At 42.9% G+C, this 23,814-nt stretch overlaps 1 protein-coding gene across 1 annotated transcript in view; it reads left to right on the top strand.

The window, feature by feature from the left end:
- ADCY8 (adenylate cyclase 8) overlaps positions 1-23,814 on the top strand; it is a 190,180-nt gene that overhangs the window by 43,679 nt on the left and 122,687 nt on the right. Inside the window, exon 2 of the mRNA XM_019552871.1 lies at positions 11,223-11,372. Coding sequence (XP_019408416.1) covers positions 11,223-11,372 — 150 coding nt within the window. The remainder of the gene's footprint in view (positions 1-11,222; positions 11,373-23,814) is intronic.

Raw genomic sequence — 23,814 nt, 5'->3', positions numbered from 1 at the left:
TTACTTTTGTTTTTTGCAGCAGAGGGAGAAATGGCTATTACCATATTTACTTACTTATAAAGTGCACCCCAATTTCCAGAAGCTGAATTTTGGAAAACAGCATATGTTTTATGTGATAAAATACAGTATTTTTAATCACTGATATCTAGGATGGTATGAGTGTACCTCCCTACTTCAGAGATATTTAACACTGATCTTTGTTTAGAGGCTGCAGCATTTATTAAAAGCAATTAATTTCCCTCGTGGCTTTAAATGGAAGGTGGCTTCTATTAAATACAATCACTTTGGCATTTATCTGGAATAGTAAACGTGCAGCTCCAGAATAAAAGATGTATGAGTTATTACAGCATCAGTTTTATTCTCGTAAGTCAGACAGGCTTATTCTCAGAAATCAGAAAGTTGGGGATGAGATGATTGGGTGCACAAAAGAAAGTTAAACAGGGGAAGTTCAGGTGCGTATCATGTAGGTGTTGAGCAGAGAAACCCCTGTGCCCAAGCAGGTGGCAGCTTCCCACCCTAACAGACTGATTTTGGCTGCCTTAGATTTAACTTTCTGTTCCTCTAGCCACTGGGCAAGAGTGTGTAGTAAGTGAAAACTTTCGCTCTTGCCAGTCTGTGAAAGCTGACGGGAAATCACTTCGCCTGTGGACAGCACCGATAACTTTAATTTATCTTTGAGGGGAGCCGCTCCTAAATGTACCAGGGTTTCAAAGATATAAATAAACTTATTTAATAAAGATATTTAGGGACAAAAACAGGGATGTACATTTATACACTTAAGCTCTGCCAAGATGCACTAGATGAGGTGAGGGGGGGAAGGGTTGGGTTTGTTTGGTTTTCTTTTAAGGAAGGTATGGGAAAGGGATGGCTATTCAGCTGAAAAATAAAGATTACCCCTGTTGATTTGAAACAGCACAAAAAATATGTGATCTGATGATACAAAATGCCATATGTTCAGTGAATGAAAGATGATCGGGCTGCACTTCGTGAGGCTTGGATAGATACCTTGATATGTGGCTAGACAGACTGAAATGCTACACAGGCATGGACACAGTCCCTGCAAATTAGAGGTCATTTGCTCATCCCTGTTTTCATTTACCTGGAAGTGTAAGCAGTGGCCTCAATTTGTGTAGTATCCAAGACAGTCCTTGATGTCTAGCCACTTTAGCATTTCTAAAAGGAATGGCATAAATAGGAGGCTGGCAGAAAATTCAGAGATCCAAGGTTTTGCCTAAATCCTAAACATTAGACTAGCTCCAAATAGCTTCGTGTTGATATCCTGAAGACTGTGTGGCATTTAGCAATGTTCAGTGGCTGTAACAGGGCCTCATTTCCGCTTGTGCGCCTCTATGCAAGTGGTTGTCACTTTGTGCCTGATATGACATGATTTGCTTTAAAGACCTGTTGTACTGCAGCACGTTGCAAATGCCCTGTCTAAGTGGAGAGCTGAGCCACTAATTGTATGTTTCACGTTACCTCGGAACAATTTGCTCTAACGTTTAATTTTCGATGTTTCTAATGGATTCAATGAGGGAGCAAGCAAGAGAGAGATAACTACTGTTTTATAACAGCATATTAAACTCCTTGCTCTGAATATTAAAAACGCGTGTTTCTAGATTTTGCTTTGAACTACAACCATAACAATTGACTTTATGTAAATGTGTCATTGTTCTGGGGGGGAAATGTTCATTATGTTCTAAATTGTCAACAAAACTTACAAATGACATGCCCTTGAGTTGTTTTTGGGTGTTTTGCGATAGCAGGAAGGAAAATATGTCAGAACCCAGATATCAAAATATGTCAGAACCCAGATATCAATGTTGATAATCTAGTCAGTGCACAGTACAGATTCTGCATTTGAATCACAGGCACATGGGAACATATGGATGTTTAGTATATTCAAGGTCAAGCTGTGTTAGTAAGCATGAAATGTTCTGGTCTCCTTCGAAAAGCAGGCTGTCACCGTGAGTGGCAGTGAATGGTGACCACCTTTTAAATTTGGCCCCACATATTTTTTAAAACTTTGTGATAAATCGTGATTTTCCCGATGTCCAAGCTGTGACATCTACAAGACGATGTTTGTGGTTCTATCTAAATGTCCAATAAATATAAAGTCAGTTGGACCATCAAGATCTGTCTTTGCCCAAACTGAGGAGAAGCAGCAGAGCTCACTGTTAACTTAGAGCTGTTCAAGTATGTCAGTAAAACTACCTGACAGTCTCATTCAGTTCATGGTAGAAAAGTGCCTATCTATCTATCTATCTATCTGTCTGTCAAATGGTAAAATACATCAATTCTGAATGGCCTAAGTCTATATGCAAATTACTACAGGAATGTTTATTTCTAATTCAGTTCCTTTCTTGTTCTAGATAGGTAGATAGATAGATAGATAGGCACTTTTCTACCAGGCATATATATATATATAGGTTCGCTTGTAGTTGCAAAACTTATTTCCAGCACCCATTAATCAGATAGGCGCTTGCATAGCAAGTGGTTCCTGTTCTTTTCAAAGCTGAGGGCTTCATTCCTCAATGCTATCAATCCAGCACCCTTCACAAGTTTCTGAATTCATTAATTATTATTACTTTGTTATTTTAATTGTTGTTCAAAGACATGCAATGTCTTGTTATACCTAATCCACTAAATGCCACCTAAATAACAGATAAAGAACTGAACTGTGGAGTGGGGAATTGAGACCGCTGAGATTTTTTATTATTATTATAATTATTTAAAAAAACAACAACAATCCTGTGCCAAGCAGCTATTTTTATTTTAATAACTACTGATGAGTCAAAATGCTTCATCATACCTAATTAACTAATAATTACTATAGCAACTAGTGCTTTATGTGGCGCATACTAAAAACATTCTTAAAGAAACATAATGGCTTTCCATTTTTGGTGTTTACCAATGGTCAACTAAAATTTGCCCTAGTACTCCGTTGAAGCCAACCCAAAATTAGCAAAGCAGAAGAAACTTGAGTCACTTTCAGGCTTTATCCATTAGCTAGTAGTCAACAATCACTGAATGCATCAAGGGCTCGTAAGGATTCACCAGATACTCAGCACATTGTGGGACTTCTTGGAAACTGTTGCTGTCCATTTATGTACTGTCACTTAGGCTTGTTGAGAAGGTGACTGGGCCTTTCCAAGCAATGATGATCAGAAGAAGACGGACAGCATGCTTCCAGGTTGGAATTTTGGGATGCAAGATCATTCCTATTAAAACTTCTGGTATTCGCACACATTTCAGTTGATATCCACTTGTCGTTGGCATACTCATCGCCCTTCCAATCAAGGCAAGATGCAATAGGTGAATTTATTGGCAGACATACCATAAACAAGAAGTTTCCCCCTCCCCAGAGCTCCTTGTGTTACATTCACATACAAGGAAACCTCATTAAATGCACTGTTTACCATTAAACTACTGCAAACGCAGCATGTACAGTAATGGAAACCAACTATGAAGTTGATTAAATGCAACCAACACTGAGCATAACTATAAAACATATGGCCCATATTGCACAAACATGGTAACAGGAACATTTGTGTGTGTGTGTGTGTGTGTGTGTGTGTGTGTGTCCCTTAAAATAAAAATCCCCAAACTGGCAGGTGTTCCCCCACAGAGACCTGGCCCCACTTCTGGAGCTACTACAATACTAAGCCAGCGGCGGGAGGGCCAAAGCTAGCCCTGACAACCTTCCCTTGGTGCTAAAAATGCTTTATCATAGCCAAAAGACCAAGATACTGACAGAAACCATGTGTGCACATTGTGGGGCAAGCAAAACTTGGAGGCATCAAAACTGCACGCCTCCAGGCTTGGGCATGCACGTAGGATCTGAAGCCCCGGACAGTGGTGTAGGATGCTTGCCAGTAGTAAGGCCACATACAATTTCTGAATGACTCATGGATTTGGAATTGGATTTGCCTGATGTGACTTTAGACACAAACAAATTTCCTTAAAAAAAACAACAACCACCAAAAAACCTCTCCCCACCAAAAGCAAATCAAACTGTGCTGAAACTCGCAGCAATTTAAAAAAAATGGTAAAATACATCAATGCGGAATGGCCTAAGTCTATGGGTGCCCATAGTAATTTGCCTATATGCAAATTTATTTCTAAGTCAGTATTTTCAATTTTGCCCCTCAACCCCATGTGCTCGGGAAGAGCAGGGTCTGACAGTAAGCAGGGGTGGGGGAAAGAGACTTGAGAGAAAAGTAGTCCAGAGGGCAAGGGGGCCATCTGACCCCCCCTCCCTCCCCGATTTATTGTCCCTGTTGTAGCAGTTGGAGGGGGACTGATTCAAGGCAAACCTCCAATAACTAGATTCTATACCTAGAAAAGTTATATCAAATTTATACATTTTCCACATATAGAATCTAATTATTAGAGGGTCATCTTATATTCAGGGGCATCTTATAGTCAAGTAACTATGGTACTGTGAATTGATGTTGCAGCCTCTGGACCATACTTCTCACTTGTGCCATTTTAAACCTTTTCCTTTCTAAAATACCCTTTCATTCCCTCCTTTCTAATTTGCTAGCAGTTCTGCTTAAGCCAGCTCCTATCTGCAAATCCACTCACATTCTCTGCTGTCCTTTTCATGAATACTCTTAAATAATGTATAGTTTCTTCAGTGACTAACATTTCCTCTTCATCCACTGTTTCTACTGGTTTTGAGTTGATTTTTGTCTGAGATCTGTTGCTCCTGAATCCATTCAAAATGTTATCTTGTTTTATCTCTTTTAGCAAAGCACTTTGAGTTACCCTGCATGACAGTTGCCAGATAAAAATGAATTGAATTAGTGTCCACTGTCAAATCTCAACTTATCTTGTTTGTTTGACTTGGCTTACTCTCATTTTATTGCCATTGCCTTTATATTGACTTTGTAAAGTGCCCCAAGGTGCTTGCTTGAAAGGCATTTTTATAAACGTTGATTTGATTTGACAAGTGAATTCTTGGTGAATCAAGCTCTTAATCATCTTCTATGAGATGAAGGGCTCTTAGATTTATGGAAAGCAGAGATATTCAAGTCAAAATTATAAACAGCTGCTTCTCACTACCTGGGGACACCTTCATATAACCTTTCTTATTCACTCATCATCCTATTCACTCACTATCTATTCACTCACGATTGTGCAACCCCAGATGCTTATTACTGGATAATACGGGTAGGACTGACATTGCAACATGGTAATCACAGTATCCCTTGGGCCTTGCATTAGTAGTCACCTTCATGTTTGCATTCATGACCATACAGCTCTTCTAGTTGCATTATTTTCCATCTAAGTGTACTGAACATAGTTTTTTTTGAACTGCATTATATAATTTGCACCTGTCTCTTGATTGTTTTGCAAGACATGAGGAGATTAAGAGACTCCTCACTGATCTGCAAAGATTTTTTTATTACCCTAACCTCTCCCTCCACCACCACCACAACCACCACCAACACCACCACCACTGTGTTAGCATCTGCTATTTGAAATTCAGCAGGAAAGACACAAATCCTTCCGCTAATTTATAAGATCACAATCTGGTCTTAGCATCTAGCCCAGGTTTCCAGTAGAAAATTCCACGGGCCTTTAGGAAGTAGCCATAGCAGTGGTGGGTCTGTTAGTGAGGGATTCAAAGCCTGTTTTCTTCTCCATGTTCTTCACGAAAGTCAGAGTCCAGGCTTTCATGCTGTAAATGGAAAGCTTGGCTTTCATCAGACTAGTCTGTATATGGCTGGAAGAATCAAGTTCTCAAGCAAGTCACTTTTTTACTTGTAACACATTTCCTTGGAGTTCCCTTTGTCCAAAATTAGATTATTGCCCTTACTTTGCAAGTACTACTACTGAAGTCAGTAGGACTTGTTATGAGCTAGTGGGCATGTCTACACAAGATGCTTAATGTGCACTAGACTAATTGACTGCGCATTATAGCGTCACGGCAAAAACTAGCTAGGCTAGTGTGCACTAGTATTAGTTTACTGCTCATTAACCATCACAAAAAAAGCATGCAGTCACGGTAATGCTTAGTAGGGCAGCCTACTGTGCATTTATTTAGTACTTCCTTTTACAAGCACTACATTTTAATGTGCATTAATGAAAACTGTGCATTAATGAATGTGTAGATGCACCCAGTTAGTAGTGAATAAGGGCAGCAAAACTGGATTCTCATGGCATGTAAAACTGACCTACCCCAGACTGAATTAAATGTCCTCTACACCAGCCAGTTGCCTTCTGTCCCCATTCTGCTCTGTGGGGTAGGTTCATCTAGCCACACTTAATTTCCCATGATGCACTGCACCCAGAGATCTGCCATGCTACACACTTTCATGTGGTACATCATAGTTTTATAGTTATTAGGGGCTGGAAGGGATCAGATGACCCCAGCAAGATGGGCATCAAGACACTTTTTTGAAGTTGTATCTGAATAAAGAACCTGTGCCACACCAGAGAAATAGGAATAGGATGCCCTAGAACTATAATCCACAGGACGGACCACAGCAGTATTTTGGAACCTAAATATTTTTAGGCTTGCCGTTAAAAAAAAAACCAAAAACCCTTTTCTTAATGAAAATTTGAAATTCAGCATGACATCCTCCATCAGAAGTTTTCCTTTTAAAAGGAAAGGGCCTTGTCTTTCAAGACTTCCGGCCTACTTAGCTACTCTAAACTCATCAGTGTTTGAACACCCCACTCTGCCTAGTACGAGTGCCAGTGCTCTTCCCCCCTCAGCACATTTACAAAAGCATATCAGAGAGCTGACTTTTTTTTCACATGTGGCACCTCAAAGAAGGCAGGCTGTAGTGCTGCAGTGAGTGCTGTCCAATGAGCTTCATAATCCGCTCCAGAATGTAACAAGCATCCCTGCTGTGATGTGAAAATGCACAGGGCAGAAAGTCCACTTAATGTGCCACCAGGAAAGCAGCAGCTGCTCCAGCGAGCTCTTTATACATGTGTCATGCTTTAAGATTTGCCATTGTCTTTTTCTCCTGTCACAATAAATAGGCCTTGCAGTCCGTACTTTTAGCAAATGGGGCAAAACTCCAAAGATCAGGTAAAAGATATTTTTCTCTGGTAGCTCAGGAGCACCTGTTGCAGGCATGGACCAATGCTGTGTTTGGAAACGCACTAGGTGGCTGTGTTGGGTTTTAGTAGACTGAGTCTAAAGTTCTTTAAGCCTCCTCAGTCGTTCCAGCTCAGTTTATTTTCTCTGATCTTAGCTTGTCTCAGAGCTAAATTGCCAGGCTTTTCCCCATAACCAGAGCTGGCTTATATCTTCCACTCTCCTCTCCAAAGCCCCTTGGAGTCTCAGAGCTATGTGGTCTGTTGGTCCCGCTTTGCTACCTGGGATCTTTGCTTCACCGTTGGGACGTTCTATTGCTCTTTGCAAAACTTCTCCTCCTTGCAGAGGGGGAAGATAAAACTGGCTCTCCTGGGCTTCAGCTACCCCATTGTGCCAAGCCATTTCCACGTCAAGAGATGACTTGGAAGAAAGGCATGTGTCTCTCTCTCCAACAATGCTGGATGCCCATTTACATAGAGGCATTGAAAAAGCACCATAACGTCATTGTCATAACTTCAACACATCAAATAGAATTTGAAATTGAACATGAATTTGTAAATTGTACATGTATCGCTCCTTGATGGAAACTTTGACGCTGAACTTTCCTCCTAATGTAGGTTGTGAACAGGTGTAGAGCACATGAGTAGAAGGCACATGATCTATTTTATCTGCAGCTCTGAGAGTCAGTACAACAATGCCAGGACATTAGAGAATTTAAGATTAAAAACTGCTTGAGTAGATTCATTGACTTTAATCATAGACCATGGAATGGGGTGGGCCACCCGGGCCATGGCCCGACCAACTTTTTAGCACATTCATTTATATAACCCACATATGCGCAATTGTCATTCCAGTTAAAACTGTATAGCTACTTTTTTAACTGCATAGCTAGCTAAATTAACGTGCTACAAGTTGGTCAGGCCGTGGCCCGGGTGGCCCACCCTATTCCACAGCCTATGACTTTAATGATGCTAAAGCGTGAGTGCAAGTGTGAAGTGTAACTGACCCCTAGGACATACTGCCATATTGCCTCCAAAAGGTGAAATAAAATAGGTGAGGAAATAAAAAGGTGGAATAAAATACCCTTTATTTTAAATTGTGTGTTTTCCTGCATGGACCTGCATGGGTAAAGTGAGTGTGTGTTTTCCTGCATGGACCTCAGTGTGTAAAGTGACTGTGTGTTTTCCTGCATGGACCTGAGCGAGACCTATAATTAGAGAGCCAGCTGCTCTGGAACAAGATAAACTTGGAAAAGAAAGCCTATGCATTATTCAGGCTTTGGAAGAATTAAATTCAATTTCAGGTGCCCTAAAGCAATGGCAGGTTTAACAGCAAACTGAAAGCAATGATGGAGCTGGGAAGCCATCTATGAATTTTAGTTCCCCCTTATAATGCTCTTATCCTTACCTATTTAATCTATCCATTATTTATCATTGATATACACTACATTAAAGCAACACTAATGTTTTAATGTGGAATACAGGCTCCGCTTGCACGACATTAATGGCGGAGCTCTCTGCATGCTGGACTGAAGATCATCTTCCTGATGGCTGTAGCCATTCAGCAGAGACCTGGAAGGGGGTTGAGGTACTGCTGAGCACCAGAAAGCAGGGGGTGCCAGCAGCAGTGGCTGGGATGTCTTACCTGTTGTGGGGGCTTTGGTTGTGGTTCCTGCTGCCATAGCATGCTCTCCCCTCCCTACCGGGGGGAAAGGAATGGTGCTACATGTCAGGCAATTGCAGTCACCCCTGCAGCACTGGTCTCCTCTCCTGCACCCTCTTTTCAGAAGCCTAGATTTGCCTATGTATTGGTTATAGTGTTATGTATTATATTGTATATTCATTGTTTTAATACATTGGCTTATTTGAATGAGGGAAGAGAAGCAGGTAGGAAAGAGAAGTAAGGGTCAAGATAATCCAGTTGTTAGCAACACTTGGGAGTTGTCAAAAGACAATGCCAGGACCGGAGAAGGACCTGGGACCCAGAAGAGTATTGATAAGGTTATAGCACAGTGGTTCTCAACCAGGATATCTGGAGACCAGACAGATGTGTAAATACTTTCACATGATTCTGGTCTTTCTGAGATCTTTGCAACAGAAGAATTGCTCTATTATTTTTCCACAATCAAAAAGCTAGGAGCTGGGCTTTTTGCAAGTGGTGTTTGAGTCTAAAAAGTTTGGGAACTGCTGTTACTGCATTTTAAACAGGGGCTCCAAGAGAAAAGAGCAAGCTGGAGGAAGCAGACTAAGAGGCAGGGCCGATGCATCCTATCCTGCAGAACCTGCAGCCACAGCGGGGCCTACAACCAAGGGGCCGTGCCCCCTGCTGCCTGCGCCATGTTTAAGGGGCTCAACGCAGGCAGGGAGCCCCTTCCCAGTCGAGCTGGGGAGGAGTTCCCAGCCCCACTACCACCTTAGCCCTGGCCCCATCCCCAGGGAGGGAACCCAGGCATCCCCAGCACATGCTGCCCCTGCCTTGCGCTTCCCGCAGCACAGCCCATGGGCGTGCAGCCCAGCCCATAGTATTTTATTTCAGTGAGTTTATACTGCAATTAACCACAATTTTGATTTTTCAATGGATCAAGGGGCCCCCAAAAAATTGTGTGCTGGCCCTGCTAAGAGGCACTCCTCTTATTCTGGTTCCTCCAGTGGCACTCACTGGGAGATCTTGGAGTAGTTAGACCTGCCTACTTTCCCATCTGGGGAAGGTAAGTTTTTAAGTAGGATACATGTGTGTAATTAGTGGGTACATCTACACGAGATGCTAACTGCACAGTAGCCAAATAACACATGAAGACCAAGGCTGAAAACAGTTCACTCGGAGAGAAAGGAAGGAGATAGATGCACAGGTAGCACTGTATTCATGACAGGGAGCAGGGCAGGATCAAATATAATCCATTAGACAATTCTCAGCTACTGCAGGGTCTCTTCTGTCCTCTCCAACTTCCATCAGGCAGAACACTTGAAGCTTGAGGAAAATTTGGCCCTAAAACTGTATATATTTTCAGCGCAGTCATAAATCTAGAGCTGCTTTGCATTACTTTCCCCTTATCAGGTCAAAAAAAACATCCCACTGGCCAATCAGGCATCAGTTGTGAGAAGGTCACATGAACTTGTAACCTAAAGCAGGAAGGGCTCAGAACAAGAGAGCTGGGGCTGCAGTTCTTTCTGTTCTCTCTCTATATATAGCATATGAAAATGTTATATGGCTCTTTATTTCCATCCCAAAGGGTCTGTAAGCATAGGCTATTTACAGGCTCTGTCCTACAAATGTGCAGTATGAATTATGCATGTTTTATTAGCATCACTCTGGTGAGCAGTGTGTGTGCGCGCGCGTGCATGTGAAAAGGAGAGAAGTGGGATCTTGTTTTACGGAGAGGCCTCGGAAGAAATGAGAATGCAGGCCAAATCAGGACAGTGGCAGTTACGCTTACATGGTCAAATACTCAGCTGCTGTAAATCAGGAGAAATTTCAGTAATTTAAATTTACACCATCAGAGGAGTTACCCACCAAGGTTCATTTTAGCAGGTGGATACCTAGAGAGCAGACAGGGAAAGAGTTGTGCTTTCCCTTGGCCCGAGGAGGTGGGGTGTAGAGGTTATGACTCTGGGCTAGCCAGGGCTGAAAAGACTTCTGACTATAACACAGACAGGATTAGGCTTTGGGTGTGTTGTCCTTGGCCTTTTGTAAGTACAAAATAGTCACACGGCATCTTTGTCACCCGCTCTTAAAGAACTTATTTCAATTGTAAGCAATAACAGAATAACAATAATAATTATTAATGAATGGCTGAGCTGCCCGTTGATTTTTTGTGTGCGTGCCTTTCTTCTTATACCAGGCCGCGTGGCGTCTCGTGAAACTGCGTTTACAGAAAATGCTATGCAAAAATAAATTGTCAATTGTGTTTGTAATCATTCTTGACTACAGCCCTGTGAGTCACTTCTTGGAAGCCTCATCCATGGTTCAGCCAGAGTTTAATGCCCCCAAATACTGCATATTTCTTCTCCCAGGCAGAGGGAATTTCATATGTGGCGCCTTTAATTAAGGTCCAGGAGACTCTTTTACACAAACTCTCTTAACGGTTTAGGTTTTTTTATTTTTTCTCTTTGTTATGGAATTTTTTTTGTCTCAGTTATCTGACCAAAGTCCTCCTTATTGTCTGTTTCAGATAGCGGCTCAGGCCGTGTTATTTATGTGCATGAACACAGCGGGCATCTTCATCAGTTACCTGTCAGACAGAGCTCAGCGCCAAGCGTTCCTGGAGACCAGAAGATGTGTAGAAGCAAGGCTGAGGCTGGAGACAGAAAACCAGAGACAGGTATAAAGAAGGCTATTGCTGCTTTCATGCCAACTGAAATGGATACGTTGGTAGGACCAGAGTGTCCTCTCGGTCATGCCAGTGTGATACCATGGACTTCAGTGGAATCACATCTGATTTATGCCAGTGATACGAAGTTTATGCACATCACTTTGCTGTTTTTTTCTGACAGATCTCAAAGGCTTTCATCAGGAAGTCTCTTCTTTGCCAAGCAGTATGAAAGTGTCTTCTTTCATTTTCTTCATTCTTGTACAATAGCTTTTTCTCCGGCTACAACCCTCATCTGGCCTTCGTGGCACGTGGGTTATAGTCACTTTGTGTCCAGCAAGTGCTAGATCATAACATGTGTGTCTGCATTGCCACTCTCAGTAGTTTTAGATCCGTATGCAACTAAGTGTAACTTATGCTGTTGTTTGCTGAAAATTTGCTGAAAGATTTTGTGTGAACACAAATTATTTCTCTTTCGTATTTCCTTCCCTTTTTGCCATTTCATTCATAAAGAGATACAAGGAGATGTTATGCCAAAGATTTATCGCATTTCCCCTTCACAATGCATATATCCTGATATAGGTTGTATTGGATTCTTTGCACAGAAGGTCAAGGTAGTGGTGTTACTTGTTATATTGTATTAAAATCTGATAAAGTTTATCCAGCTATCTTGACATCTTCCAAATATAAAACTGATAGAGCATGTGAAATCCAAATAACTGTATGTTCATAGAAATAATTTTACTTTTATATCTAGAAATGTCTAGCAGAGTGTGCCAGCATGGGCTGAGGGGAAGAGAAAGAAAATAAACAGATGGGATGGGACTAAAATTGTGCACGCGGAAGTGGAGAAGTGTTTCTTTGCAGAATTAGTCCATGGTAGTTTCCAAGAAACTATATAAATTGAAGAGAAGTCTGTATAACCAGGTACCCAAATGCAGAAAAAGGTAACAGGGATGATATAACTAGGACTCCCCTCTCTGTTCAAGAGCTGCTTGCAGTAATGCAACGTGTGTTGCCTTTAGGGTCTGTTTCCAAGGACTACAATAACAGAAATGCTACATAGTTGCTTTTTCATAATCTCTGAGAATTCATGGTCTTTCTAAGTCTGGGAAGTGTATAGAGGTGAAAGAACGTAAAAAATATATCCTTTTCACTTACTTTCGCAAAAGGCTATGCACAGCTGATACGTGCAATGCCAAATACCTGCCAACATTTTTGTATCATTATGTCCTCCAGTTCAAACGTCATCAGAATAGTCTAATTACTCCTCCATTAACATAGGCAATTCTTAATGTACTATAGCTGTAAACCCTGCTTGTCTTGCACTTGGGTTTATTTCACTCTCATTCACATTAAATCTATACATATCCCAACTTTTTGGATAAACAGATCACTAAGCAGTCAACCCTCAACATTTCTCAGGACCATCATACACCCTCATCATCAATATTTACATTGAAGAGGGAAGGCCTACTAATTCTCCAGACTATGAACCACTGCTTTTTAGTCCAGTTATGGTTCATTGACCATGTTTTGGGAACAGTTTCTCTATTGTATATTAGCCACAATACGGTTTACTGGCTTCCAACATCAGTAAGGTTCCCTTTCAGGGAATGAATGGCATAAGTCCTCTCTATATTTGTTTGCCCATTTGTAAAATGGGGATGCTAAGATAATGAATTAAGAGTCTTTTTCTATACACACCTTCTGCCAGGGTGCACCCAAGGTAGCCAGATTTTTTTCATTTTTACAGGTATAAATCAGAGAGTCAGAGATGTTATTGTAGTGTAAAACTGGTGCCAATGAAATTTAAAAAATACAAAAAAAGGGAGCTACACCTGGTTGTAACTATTATGCCCATTAGTAAGTATTTACAAGAATGACCCCTAATGAGTTGATGATTCAAAATGTTTCATAAATGCTAACTATGAATGTTTTTGAGTACTATTAGTAGCAAGTTTGTGTTATGGTAGCATCCAAAAGCCCTGACTGAAATCAGGTTTCCGCTGTGCTGGGTGCTCATTACAGCTGAAAAACTTATTTCAGTTTCTACCTCTCAAGATCCCATTCCCCAGCCATTGCAACTGTTTAGTGTTGGCCTAGGAGCACCAGTTATGGACAGGAGCCCCAGTCTGCTAGATACTGTAGAAAGAGAGAACAAAAAAACAGTTCCTGATTCAAACAATTTATATTCTAACTATGAGAGACAAGGGGCACGTCTACATGTGTAATTAATGCTCATGAATAAACTCCAGAGCTTATTGCTTTGGAGTGTGTTGCTCCCAGGTGTGTTGTTTGAATGCGAGCCCACAGCATGTTAAGCCAGGTCAGAGTAGGCCCGGCTGGCAGACCCAGGAGCTCAGCCTGCTAGCTCAGGGTTGCCCCCCCTCCCTAGCTCAACATGCTGCGGAGGGCCGGGCTGGGGCATGAGGATGCTCCAGTGTGGGGCTAGCTGGCAGATGGCCCCTGCGCTGAAGCGCCCTTGTGCCCCAGCCAGCCAGGGCAGTGTCTACACATGCACTGCTGCAGAATAAAAAACTCCACAGCAGGATAGTACTTGTATAGAAGTAATACATCTAGTAATACAAGTACTATCCTGCTGCAGAGTTTGTTAGTTTACTCCAGCCCAGTAGGGGCGCACGTGTAGATGCGCGTTGTTTACTACAGAGCTAATTCGTCTACTCTGCAGTAAACAGCTCGTGTAGATGCGCCCAGCAGGTAAGTGGAGGGAATAAAGTACCCAGGAGGCAGTGTTGGTGAGCATAAACCTGCTAGATTTTTTGGTGGGATTGGTGAGCCCCAGCCCCGCAGCACTAGTGAGGACCAGAGCTGAGATACTGCTTGATAAATTCCACATAGAAACTGTGACCTATTTAAAGCAAAAACTGTTTCATTTTTGTTTTGTCTTCCAAGCCATCTTTCATCTTTGTGGAATGCAGTGAAATTTCAAGGTGAAACCAACAAAATCATGGTTTTTGCCCATTTTGGAGGCATCTTTTTTTCTGGTGCAGCTCTGAGCTGAAATTGGACAATTGAAGTGGTGGCATCTGTTGCAAATCATGTAATTCTTGTTATTCTACAGTGGCTTTTTTCTGGTTTCCTTTGATCATTATAAAGATTTTCATTCTTTGATTTTCTTTATAATGTGGATCCATTACCATTTTACATTGGTAGCACTGGTTTTCTCTGATGCACAGTCTATACCTTATGAGCATGGAAACATCTATATGGGCCACACTCTGCTCTTGGTTACACTGCATCCACATGAATCCAATGAGCCATCTAGGCTCTAGTTAAAAGATTACTGATTTCTGGATAAATATTTCAGATCTCTCTAAGTGACTAAGTCCTGTTTTCAAAAAATACCTACACTTTTAGGACCTAAATCTCACTGATTTTCATGATTTACGGTTGAAAGAAATTTTCAAAAGCAATTAAGTGGCTTAGAATTCCCATTTTCAGAAGACCTTAAGTCTGTAAGGACCAGTGAGGCACTAAATTTACATGTTTACTCTACATCAGCTATGTGGCCAGTAACAGTATTTGGTAAGAATAACTTTTACTGTAATAGCTTACAAGAGATATTTGTAGTGTATCAGTAGCAAACGTTGGCATTGCTTGTATCTATTCAAAAAACCACAAGAAACTTGATCACCACATTACAATGAAATTCAGAGAAGGGTGTTTGGGCACTCCTTTCCTATTTTCACTGAGAAATCAAATCTGAGTTTTGGTAAAGATCACAGACTTTGGTAGCTGACTGATGAAGACTTCCAAAAAAAAGGTTATTTGTAGAAAACTCAAAAGAAAAAAAGTGGTGAGCTAATGGAGATAACAGCTGACATAATATGTTATGAAGACAATTTTAGCTTAGCAGGTACTGGTCAGTAAATTAATTCGCCTAACGAATGGTAGAAGACAATTGCCTGGTGGCATTATCAGAGGTTGCAGATAATGAAACTGGCAACATCAGACATCTTCTCTTACCTCTTCCCCAGTATGACTTTGTATGTACGTGTATATATATACTCTGCATATGCAAAGATTATACTGCTAATCACTGACAAACACCAGCTGCAGAGCTGGTCAGATGTGTTGGAGGTTTGAGGAATAAAAAAGACTTATATCCAAGTCTTTGAGTAGGATATTCCAAGATGAAAGAAGAATGGATTCTTTATTTCCAACTTGATCTTATCTTATAGGCACAGCAGGTAATTCTGCTTTCATTAAAGTAAGGCAATAAAAACAGAAGGTATGACTAATTTTCTATATTCTCTACTACAAAGCTTTAAAAAATAATAAGAAATATATCCTCTTAGAGTTAAATTTGTGCGTAATTGCTATGCCAGTGCTGAGTAAAAAGCTATATTGAAATGAGAATTAAATTTGACTTCTGTTTATCCACAATCCACAATTTTCAGATGCACTATATAATATATATACACACATGTAGCAGTTATGTCTTTATGATAAATTGCATTAATCATGCACTCTAGTTCCTTACCTGTTCTTTATCTAGTAATCCATCTTCCCTGGGAATTCATTTAATATATCAAACTTTCAAATATTACCATTTAAAAGCAAAAGCTCTCCCAAAGAAATGTGTCTTTTCCTCAAAACTATGCTCATCCAGAAACTGGCATTGTACAAAATTGTTAATATTCAGACTTCTGTACACATAAGATAAAGGAAAGTAGAGACAGTGTTCTTCCAGATAAGATGTCAAGGGATCAGCATATCTTCAGGTCCTGTACTGAAGGACCTATATACAGCTTTAGGACTAGGTGTTGTTGGCTTAAAATTACTGCATTATATGTTTTAAAGCACGCTTACCTAAATTTTAGAGGTTTATTCAATACCTTGGTGTAATGTGCTTGGTGCTGGGGCCTTGAAGCCCCTCTCTCCTAGCCAGGGCTTGAATTACAAGGGAGCTCAGGGGGGCTGAACCCCCCCATAAGAGATGAGAACCCCCTGCGGGCCAGTCAGCACCCTTCCCCCCACCCCAGCCACAACAGCCTGGAGCCCATGCACCACTGTGCATAGCCCCTGGGCCACCCCGTACATTTCTAAGCAGCTTCTTCTGACTGCCACTACCACTGGCCCCAGCCCCATGGTACTGGTGGGGACCCATGCACATAGCCCCAACCCAGGTCAATTTTTTTTGCAGACCTCCCCCTCCCATCCCCAAGGGTCAAAGTGTAATTTGAACCATGCTCCTGGCCACCTCCTGGGACCTCACCTTATTGCCCCCTCTGGCCTCTCAAGGTCCCCACCCTGTTGTCTCACCTGACATGCCTTGATTTTACAAAGTAACAGGAAAAAAGGAGGCAACAGGAGTTTTGGATTCTAGGCCCATGTCTGGGGTGAGTCTCCCTGGCCTTGTCCCACTTTACTTTGGCTGAGCCCTCGCAAGACTGCAAGCTCCCAGGGTCCAGCTCTGGCCATGTTTTTGTGGCTTTGGGCCCCTGGCCCTTGCTCTGGCCCTCTCTGTGGTCCATGGTCTCACCTTCATGAGTACCGGGTCTCTGTGTGCCCCAATCTTTGCTGTGCCTCGTCCCTCATGGGCTCTGGGCCCTTTGGCTCCTGGTCTTACCCTCTGCAAGCTCTGGGCCTGCACCCCAGTCTCTGTTGCACCTCACCCCTCATGGGTTCTGGGCTTGTGTCCCCAGTCTCTGTTATGCCTTGCCCCTTGAGGACTCTAGTTTTGCACCCCAGCCTCCACTGTCTGAAACCAGAGTCCTTCTGCCAACACCAGTGGATAGGATCTTGGATACCCCTGGGCACCCTGCTTAGTCTCCTCCTTCACCCCTACAGCCACAACCCAGTCTTCTAGTAAAAACAAAAAACAGAACATGAGCAGCCACTCCAAAACCAAGGGTTCCCTTCCCAGGGTTAATCTTGCCCTGCAGGAGCCCTTGCCCAGAAAGCCCAAGGTACTCACCTGTTCCTGGTTTGGGATATAGGGTTTCCTTCACCTCCACCACAGCTCAAAGCCCTTCCTCTGGGCCGCCCAGGCTGGCTCTTTCCTGGAGCTCTGTCCTCTGCAGCTCCTATGGCCAGACTGCCTCCAATGGCAGGTATGGAGTTTACAAGTCTCCTGCTGTGGTCACCTGACCCTCCACTTCTGCTCCCAGGCCTAGGAGTCACTGCTCACACCTGAGATACGAGTTCATTTTGTTCCAGGGCTCTTTGCCCACATTAGCCTATTGCAGGGGTTAAGGAAAGCCAGCTACCCCTGGGTTCCCTTTTCCCTTTAGTAATGGGGTAAGAGTCCCATTACACATGGGTTTGTTTTTTTCCTCATCCAAGACGTATATAGAAGCATGACATGAAGCAAGCCTTGCCTGTGCCAAAGCCTACCAAAGGCAGTAAAAAGATACTATTAGCATTAATAGGTTTGGGAGCAGACCCATGGAGAAGTATTCCAAGTGTTTAAAAACCTATTAATCACTTGTCTGAAATAGGTGGTGCATGCAGAAATCATGACACTGTCTTGCAGAATCAAGGCATGACAGTCACTTTTTGAGATGACCGACTTAACCCAGTGGACTGCCCGCTGGACAGGACTCTAAAGGTCTCTTTAGGTGTATAAATGGGACTTAGGTAGAATGTGCCCTTTGTAGATGCCTACCACTTCCTATTCTGTGAGTAGATTGCCAAGACACCTACACCTGAATCATTCTTAGGTATCTCCAGAGTCTCTCCATTGACCATAGAGAGATCCTACTGCCTGACTCGGTCATAGTGACTGGGTCAGTTCAGTGGGGCAGTGCCTAGGATGAGACACTTTTAATTCTGGCCTATGTGTGAATATGATATTAATATTTATTCTTCCCTTAAATGTTTTTCCCATCTCCGTGGCAGCAGGTCCTGAATTACTTATGAAATGAAGACTCCCTGCCCACTGCACAGACAGCCCTCCAGCAGGGCTACACAGTGTCTGCTGTGCTGAGTTATTTGCAGAGATTGATGATATTTTACTCAGACTTGGTTAGAAAAATTCAGCTATCTTACAAGCCTTAAGAGAAACATAAAAAAAAAAAATACCTGGAGTCTGAATTCACTCCTGTATTATGCCAGCTCCCGTGCAGCTTTGACTGTATAAAACTGGATTAACAGTAGTGAGTTATGCCCTTTGCTTTCAGCATTGTTTGATTTCCAGGTTGACTATCCCCCTTTAGCATCTCATCTAGGACTTTCAGAGAGAAAGGCATTTATTACGCCTTCATCATTGTCCCCCAAATTTTTGATAGACAGGGATTTTCTGTGCAAACAGGCCTGTGCAAACAGGTGTGTCTGATCTCCTGTAGGATATGCACTTCTAATGCAAACGGGACTTTTCTTTATGCACTCCAAAGCTCCAGAGTGCAGATGCTCCTTTGTGTGCACTGAATGTCTACTGTGGGTTTTGCTGGAGGCCAGGCAAGCTAGAGGAAGGTCCCTGGGGTTACAGTCAGTTCTCAAATAGATCCTCAGGGACCTGTCAGACCTGGAGGGGGAGAAGCCATTACAGGGAGGAGGAGACAAGTCCTTTCTTCCAAATGAGGTCTGTGGAGTGGTCTCTGTGACAACATCTGGGTGCACATAGAGTCCCTGGCCACAGGCTTTGCTGCTAACAGACAGATCAACTCCTTTACTTACTCTGACAGATCGTAGAAAATCTAGGAGGAGTGACAGGGGGTACAGAAGTGGGAGGAGGACAGGGGGCAAGAGCTGCAGGGTTGGAGCTGGAGCTGCAGCAGATGCTTGCCCTATGCTGCCTCATACTCAATTGTAAGACAAGAGACTTTCTCCCCCTTGTTACATGGGGGAAAAAATCTTTTAACTGAGTAAATATAGCAAAATTGTATGGCTGCTATGCCACCCCTTCATTTGATTATGGCTCTTTTACAATGACTATTTCAAGTGACATCCGAGTCAGAGTTTGTTAGTTATCACCTGCCAACATTTTTGACTGTGTGCAAAATGCCCTGGGTTTTTTGAAAACTTCTGTCTTTCAGTGCCTCCAACCAATCTGGCTCTTCTTCTCCCTAACTCACTCCCTTTTGTTTTTCTCTCTCATTGCCTGATCAAATCCCAGGATTACGTTGTTTGGAGACAGAGTGGCAGTGGGTATGTCCATATATGCATTTATGTCAACTTAAATTTACTGCTCTGTAAATTACTGCACAGTAAGTGGGAATAGGCCAGTGTCTACACTTGCAGGCATTAAAGTGCATTAACGCTGTGTGTGGACTGACTTGTGACTAAAGTTACTGCGCAGTAAGGCATCTATAAATGCATTACTGCACAATGAATAATCAGGCATAAATCTGATATCTGCGTGGAACAGGTATCACAATTACACTCAGGTTAGCATAAGTGGCCATATTTACTGCACCGTACAGGCGTGCATGTGTAGACGTGTGCCAGTACTGTGCAGTAATTTCAGTTACTGTTCAGTAAATGCGCACTTGTAGACATGCCAGCGTGTCCACAAAAAGATGGCATTCTTTTACATAGGATTTCAAGTAACTGTGCACTTTAGGATTCTCCTCCTAACAATTCTTCATTTGTGGCTTCGATATCCAGCTGATTTGAATGTTCTTCTATAACAGCACATTTCAAACACTTTAATTCATCTCTCCAGCTTTTGCAACCATGTGAGTGAGTCAAAAAATTACTTGCTTTCGCTGAGTCCAGTTCCCTCTGCTATCTCTTACTTCCCAGGTTATTCTGTGCTGGTAAAGAAACCTACAGTTATTAATCAGGGCTAGAAGAGAGCAGGTATAATATCTTTGGCTCAAGAACTGAGTTGACTGCTAGTGTATTTGTACCCTATGGTCTGTCACTGTCTGTTGTCTTAGTGGAACAATCCATTTATAATCTCGCCACAAATCTCTCTTCTGCTGGATTCTTACTAATCAAAAAAGCTAAAGAGTGTGCTGGCTATAGACAGCCATACAGGCTGCGGTATACTTTCCGTTTCTCTGGAGAGCTGAATGCTTGCCTTCTGGTGGGTGGGGAAGAGGATCCAGGATAGCTGGCTAGTTAGCAGCATACATAAGAAATTACATCTTTCTTACTGCCCATTTTATTTCCTTTCCACCTTCAGAGGAGTTTTTCTCCCTAGGCTGATGAGCTCTGCTGTGTTTTTTTAATGAAGCTTATATGCTGAGCAGGTTTTTCTCGAGCACTAACAGCTCTCGTTTTTTAATCAACCATCGGTGTTTGCAAACTTTAAAGTAAGAGCAGATTGGGTTGGGATTGGAAAGGACATTTTAAGAGGGTTATATCCTATAAAGACATCTTTTTTAATGCTGGTACTAAAAATATAGAAATCCCTCTGAACTGGAATGAGGATAAAGTTCAAATTGGTGGGAAAGTAATCTGAAGTGTAAAGGTCGCATGGCCTTCCTTATTCTTTGCAGCAGTGGTTTCGAAAGTGTTGTGAATAACAGCTCCAATCACAAGAAATGACTTGTTTTAATGGGAGGATGCCAAAGCATTCGACATACATCTTCTGTGTAGTCAATCATTGGCCAAGGCTTGCTTATCACTAAATAGAAATTAAAGTCCAGCTTTTCTCTATATAGGAGCTACCAAAGATCTCTTAAATTTTATCTGCTTTAATCATGTTGTGCAATGCAGGAGTGTCAGCCCTCAACATCCTTTCAATTTGGGATGACTTTGCAGGACAAGTGCTTGGTGCTCCTACACAGTGACACTCACCCCCTGGCCTCCAGACCTGTGTGACTGGCAGGAACCGGCACCAATCAGCCGGTGAGCTCAGATTGCTCCCTGAAAGGGCAGAGCTCCATGCTGGAGCCCATGCTAATAAGCCAGGAGCTCAGGCGTGTGCAACACCGCTGCAAGGAGTGTGGCAACACCCCCTCTCACTGCTCCTCTGGATCCACCCAGGAGTCAGCAGTGATCGATTAGATCACCCCCCGGCACAGGTCCTAGAGTGTAGCACATGAAGGCATTTTGCTTGGTGCATGCACCCTGGGGCAAACAGTGGGAGAGAGGCCATGGCTGTGTTGCCATAACAAGGATCAGGCCTCTCGCCCCTGGCATGCCAACATCTTACAAGTTGAAGTTGCGGGTGTTTTTGGCACTCTGCCCAAAGCGCGTTCAGTTAACTGCACAAATTGACTTTCGGTACTGTGAAAGTAATTGGCTGTGTCCTTGCAACCAAGTTAACGTGAAACCTATAGTGAAAGTGAATTGCTTATATCAGGGGTATTCAACCTCCAGTCCAGGGGCCAGACCTGGCCCACAGGTCGTCCGGCCTGAGGAGCTCCCCATTTGTCCAGAAATGTGGTGGCAGTGGGCCCTAGTGTGGGAGACTAGGAGGGGGCAGTGCCAGGCCACCAGGACCCAATCCAGGTGCAGGGGGTGGTGGGAGTATGAAGGGTGGTACTGGACCCTCAGGGTCCAGTCCTCACCTGCAAGGCAGGGAGGGGTCACTGCTGGACCCCAGGGCCCAATTCAGCTCACAGGCGGGCCCCAAGCCACTCATCTGGCCTGCAGATCTAAAAGATTGAGCACGACTGGCTCACATGATCTGGACCACACTGACTGTAAACAGTCAAAATTTTCTGGAGACATATTCCAGGCAGGTCACTGATGGCACCACCATTAGGATAACTCAAGGGCTATAAAATTTTTTGCTAAATTTTTCAAATAATGCTGAAGATTTTGGCTGTTACAATTGTAAGGTACCCACTTTGAGACGCATGATATGGGGTCTGACTTTCAAAGGGTTGCTGATGGGACTTTCTGAAAATCTTTGATCAATTAAAACTTGAGGCATACAGAATCACTCACCACCTATGAAAATGCTACCTAAGTCTTCCTCAGGTGCTGATTTGACCCATGCCTAGTTACTACAATGCAGTGCAAATTAGTGAGAGAATAGTTTTGTTGTCAGTTATACATAATGGCATGTAGTGCTGCTAGTTACCTAATTGCAGACTGTTGTAAAATCTTGTAGCTCCTTCGTCAGCTAAGGATGTCAAGAGAAGGACCTGAAGTAATATCCACATACCTTCATGAGTCAGAGAGCAACATGGAGATTATGTCTCTTGCATGATGAGATGAATACCAAGAAACACTGAGTGTCAGCAGAATTATTTAGCAAACAAAGATAGTAAAGGAGCTGGCAAACATTTGTCATCAATTCTACTGGATTTTGCCTAGTACTAGTAGATATTAGATAACAGGTTGAACTTAAGAGCTGGTATGTTTAAAATAGGACAGCTGGATTTTGGAGAAGGTACAGAAAAAAGCCACAAAAATTATTCAGAGGTTGGAGAAAATGTTTTACTGTGAGAAACTTCAAAGGTTCGATCTGTTTATCCATTCAAAAAGAAAATTAAAAGGTGATTTGACTACAGAGCATGAGTATTTTTGTGGGGAAAAACTCTGGGTACTAAGGCATTCTCTAATCCACTGGAGAAAGGCATAACATGAAGCCAATGGCTGGACTGAAGATTGACAAAGTCAATGTGGAAAAGAGACTATGAGTTTTTAAAAGTGAGGGTGTTTAATTATGGGAGACTCCAACACTTCCCTGGGCAGGTGTCACCAGCTCTTGATAGCTTCAACCCAATTGAGGTTGGATGGGCAAGATCCTATTTCATTTCACATGCCAAAATTACTTGCACCCAGCCCTGTAACTACTGGAATTGCACACACGATGATGGCGTGCCATTCCACATGCCGTTTGGGTGCATAAGTGTTTACACTGTTATGGGGTGTGCACAGTAGGCTCTGCTCTGGCTACTCGTTTATGCAGGTGCTAAATGCAGCATTGCCTTCAGCTTTTAGGTGACACCGACTGCACAGTAGTTTGTTACTACTGCGCAGTAGCGTCGCATCGTGCTTCCTGTCATGCGACACTACTGCAATGAGCTACTGCGAGTAGCAAAAAGCTACTGCATAGTCAGTGTCTCATGTACACTGTGAACTGCATTAGTCTTACCCACCAGATTCAGTTCAACACAGTGCTTACTACGTAAAACGAAACGGGCTGCGACAGATGTGAGATCAGACTAGATCAGGGGTGCTCAAATCTCAGCCGGCTGGTCAGATCCAGCCTGCAGAGCTGTATCATCCAGCCCATGGGGCTTCCCAAGGGTCTGGAAATTTGGTGGCAGGAAAACATTGGCAATTTCAATTGCTGCATCCCTGCTGCCAAGTTTCCAGCCCCTTGTGGGAGCCCCAGGAGTTGGATAATGGGCCTTGTGCATCAGATCACTCCAGCACATGGCTGGATCTGGGTGTGTGAGATCAGGATAGCATACTGGAGCGCATGATGTGGTCATCATGGGGGACCTGAAGTTCCCAGACATCTGCTGGGAGGAGCAGTCAGCCAAGTCTGATCGCTCACGTCGGTTCTTAGCCAGAGTGCAGGACCTCCATCTAACCCAGGAGGTGCACAGTCCCACCAGGGGAGACGCCTTGTTGG

Source organism: Crocodylus porosus, unplaced genomic scaffold (assembly GCF_001723895.1).
Source record: "Crocodylus porosus isolate Cpor-Errol unplaced genomic scaffold, CroPor_comp1, whole genome shotgun sequence".
NCBI classification, from domain to species: Eukaryota; Metazoa; Chordata; order Crocodylia; family Crocodylidae; genus Crocodylus; species Crocodylus porosus.
This window is presented reverse-complemented; position numbering and strand designations above follow the sequence as displayed.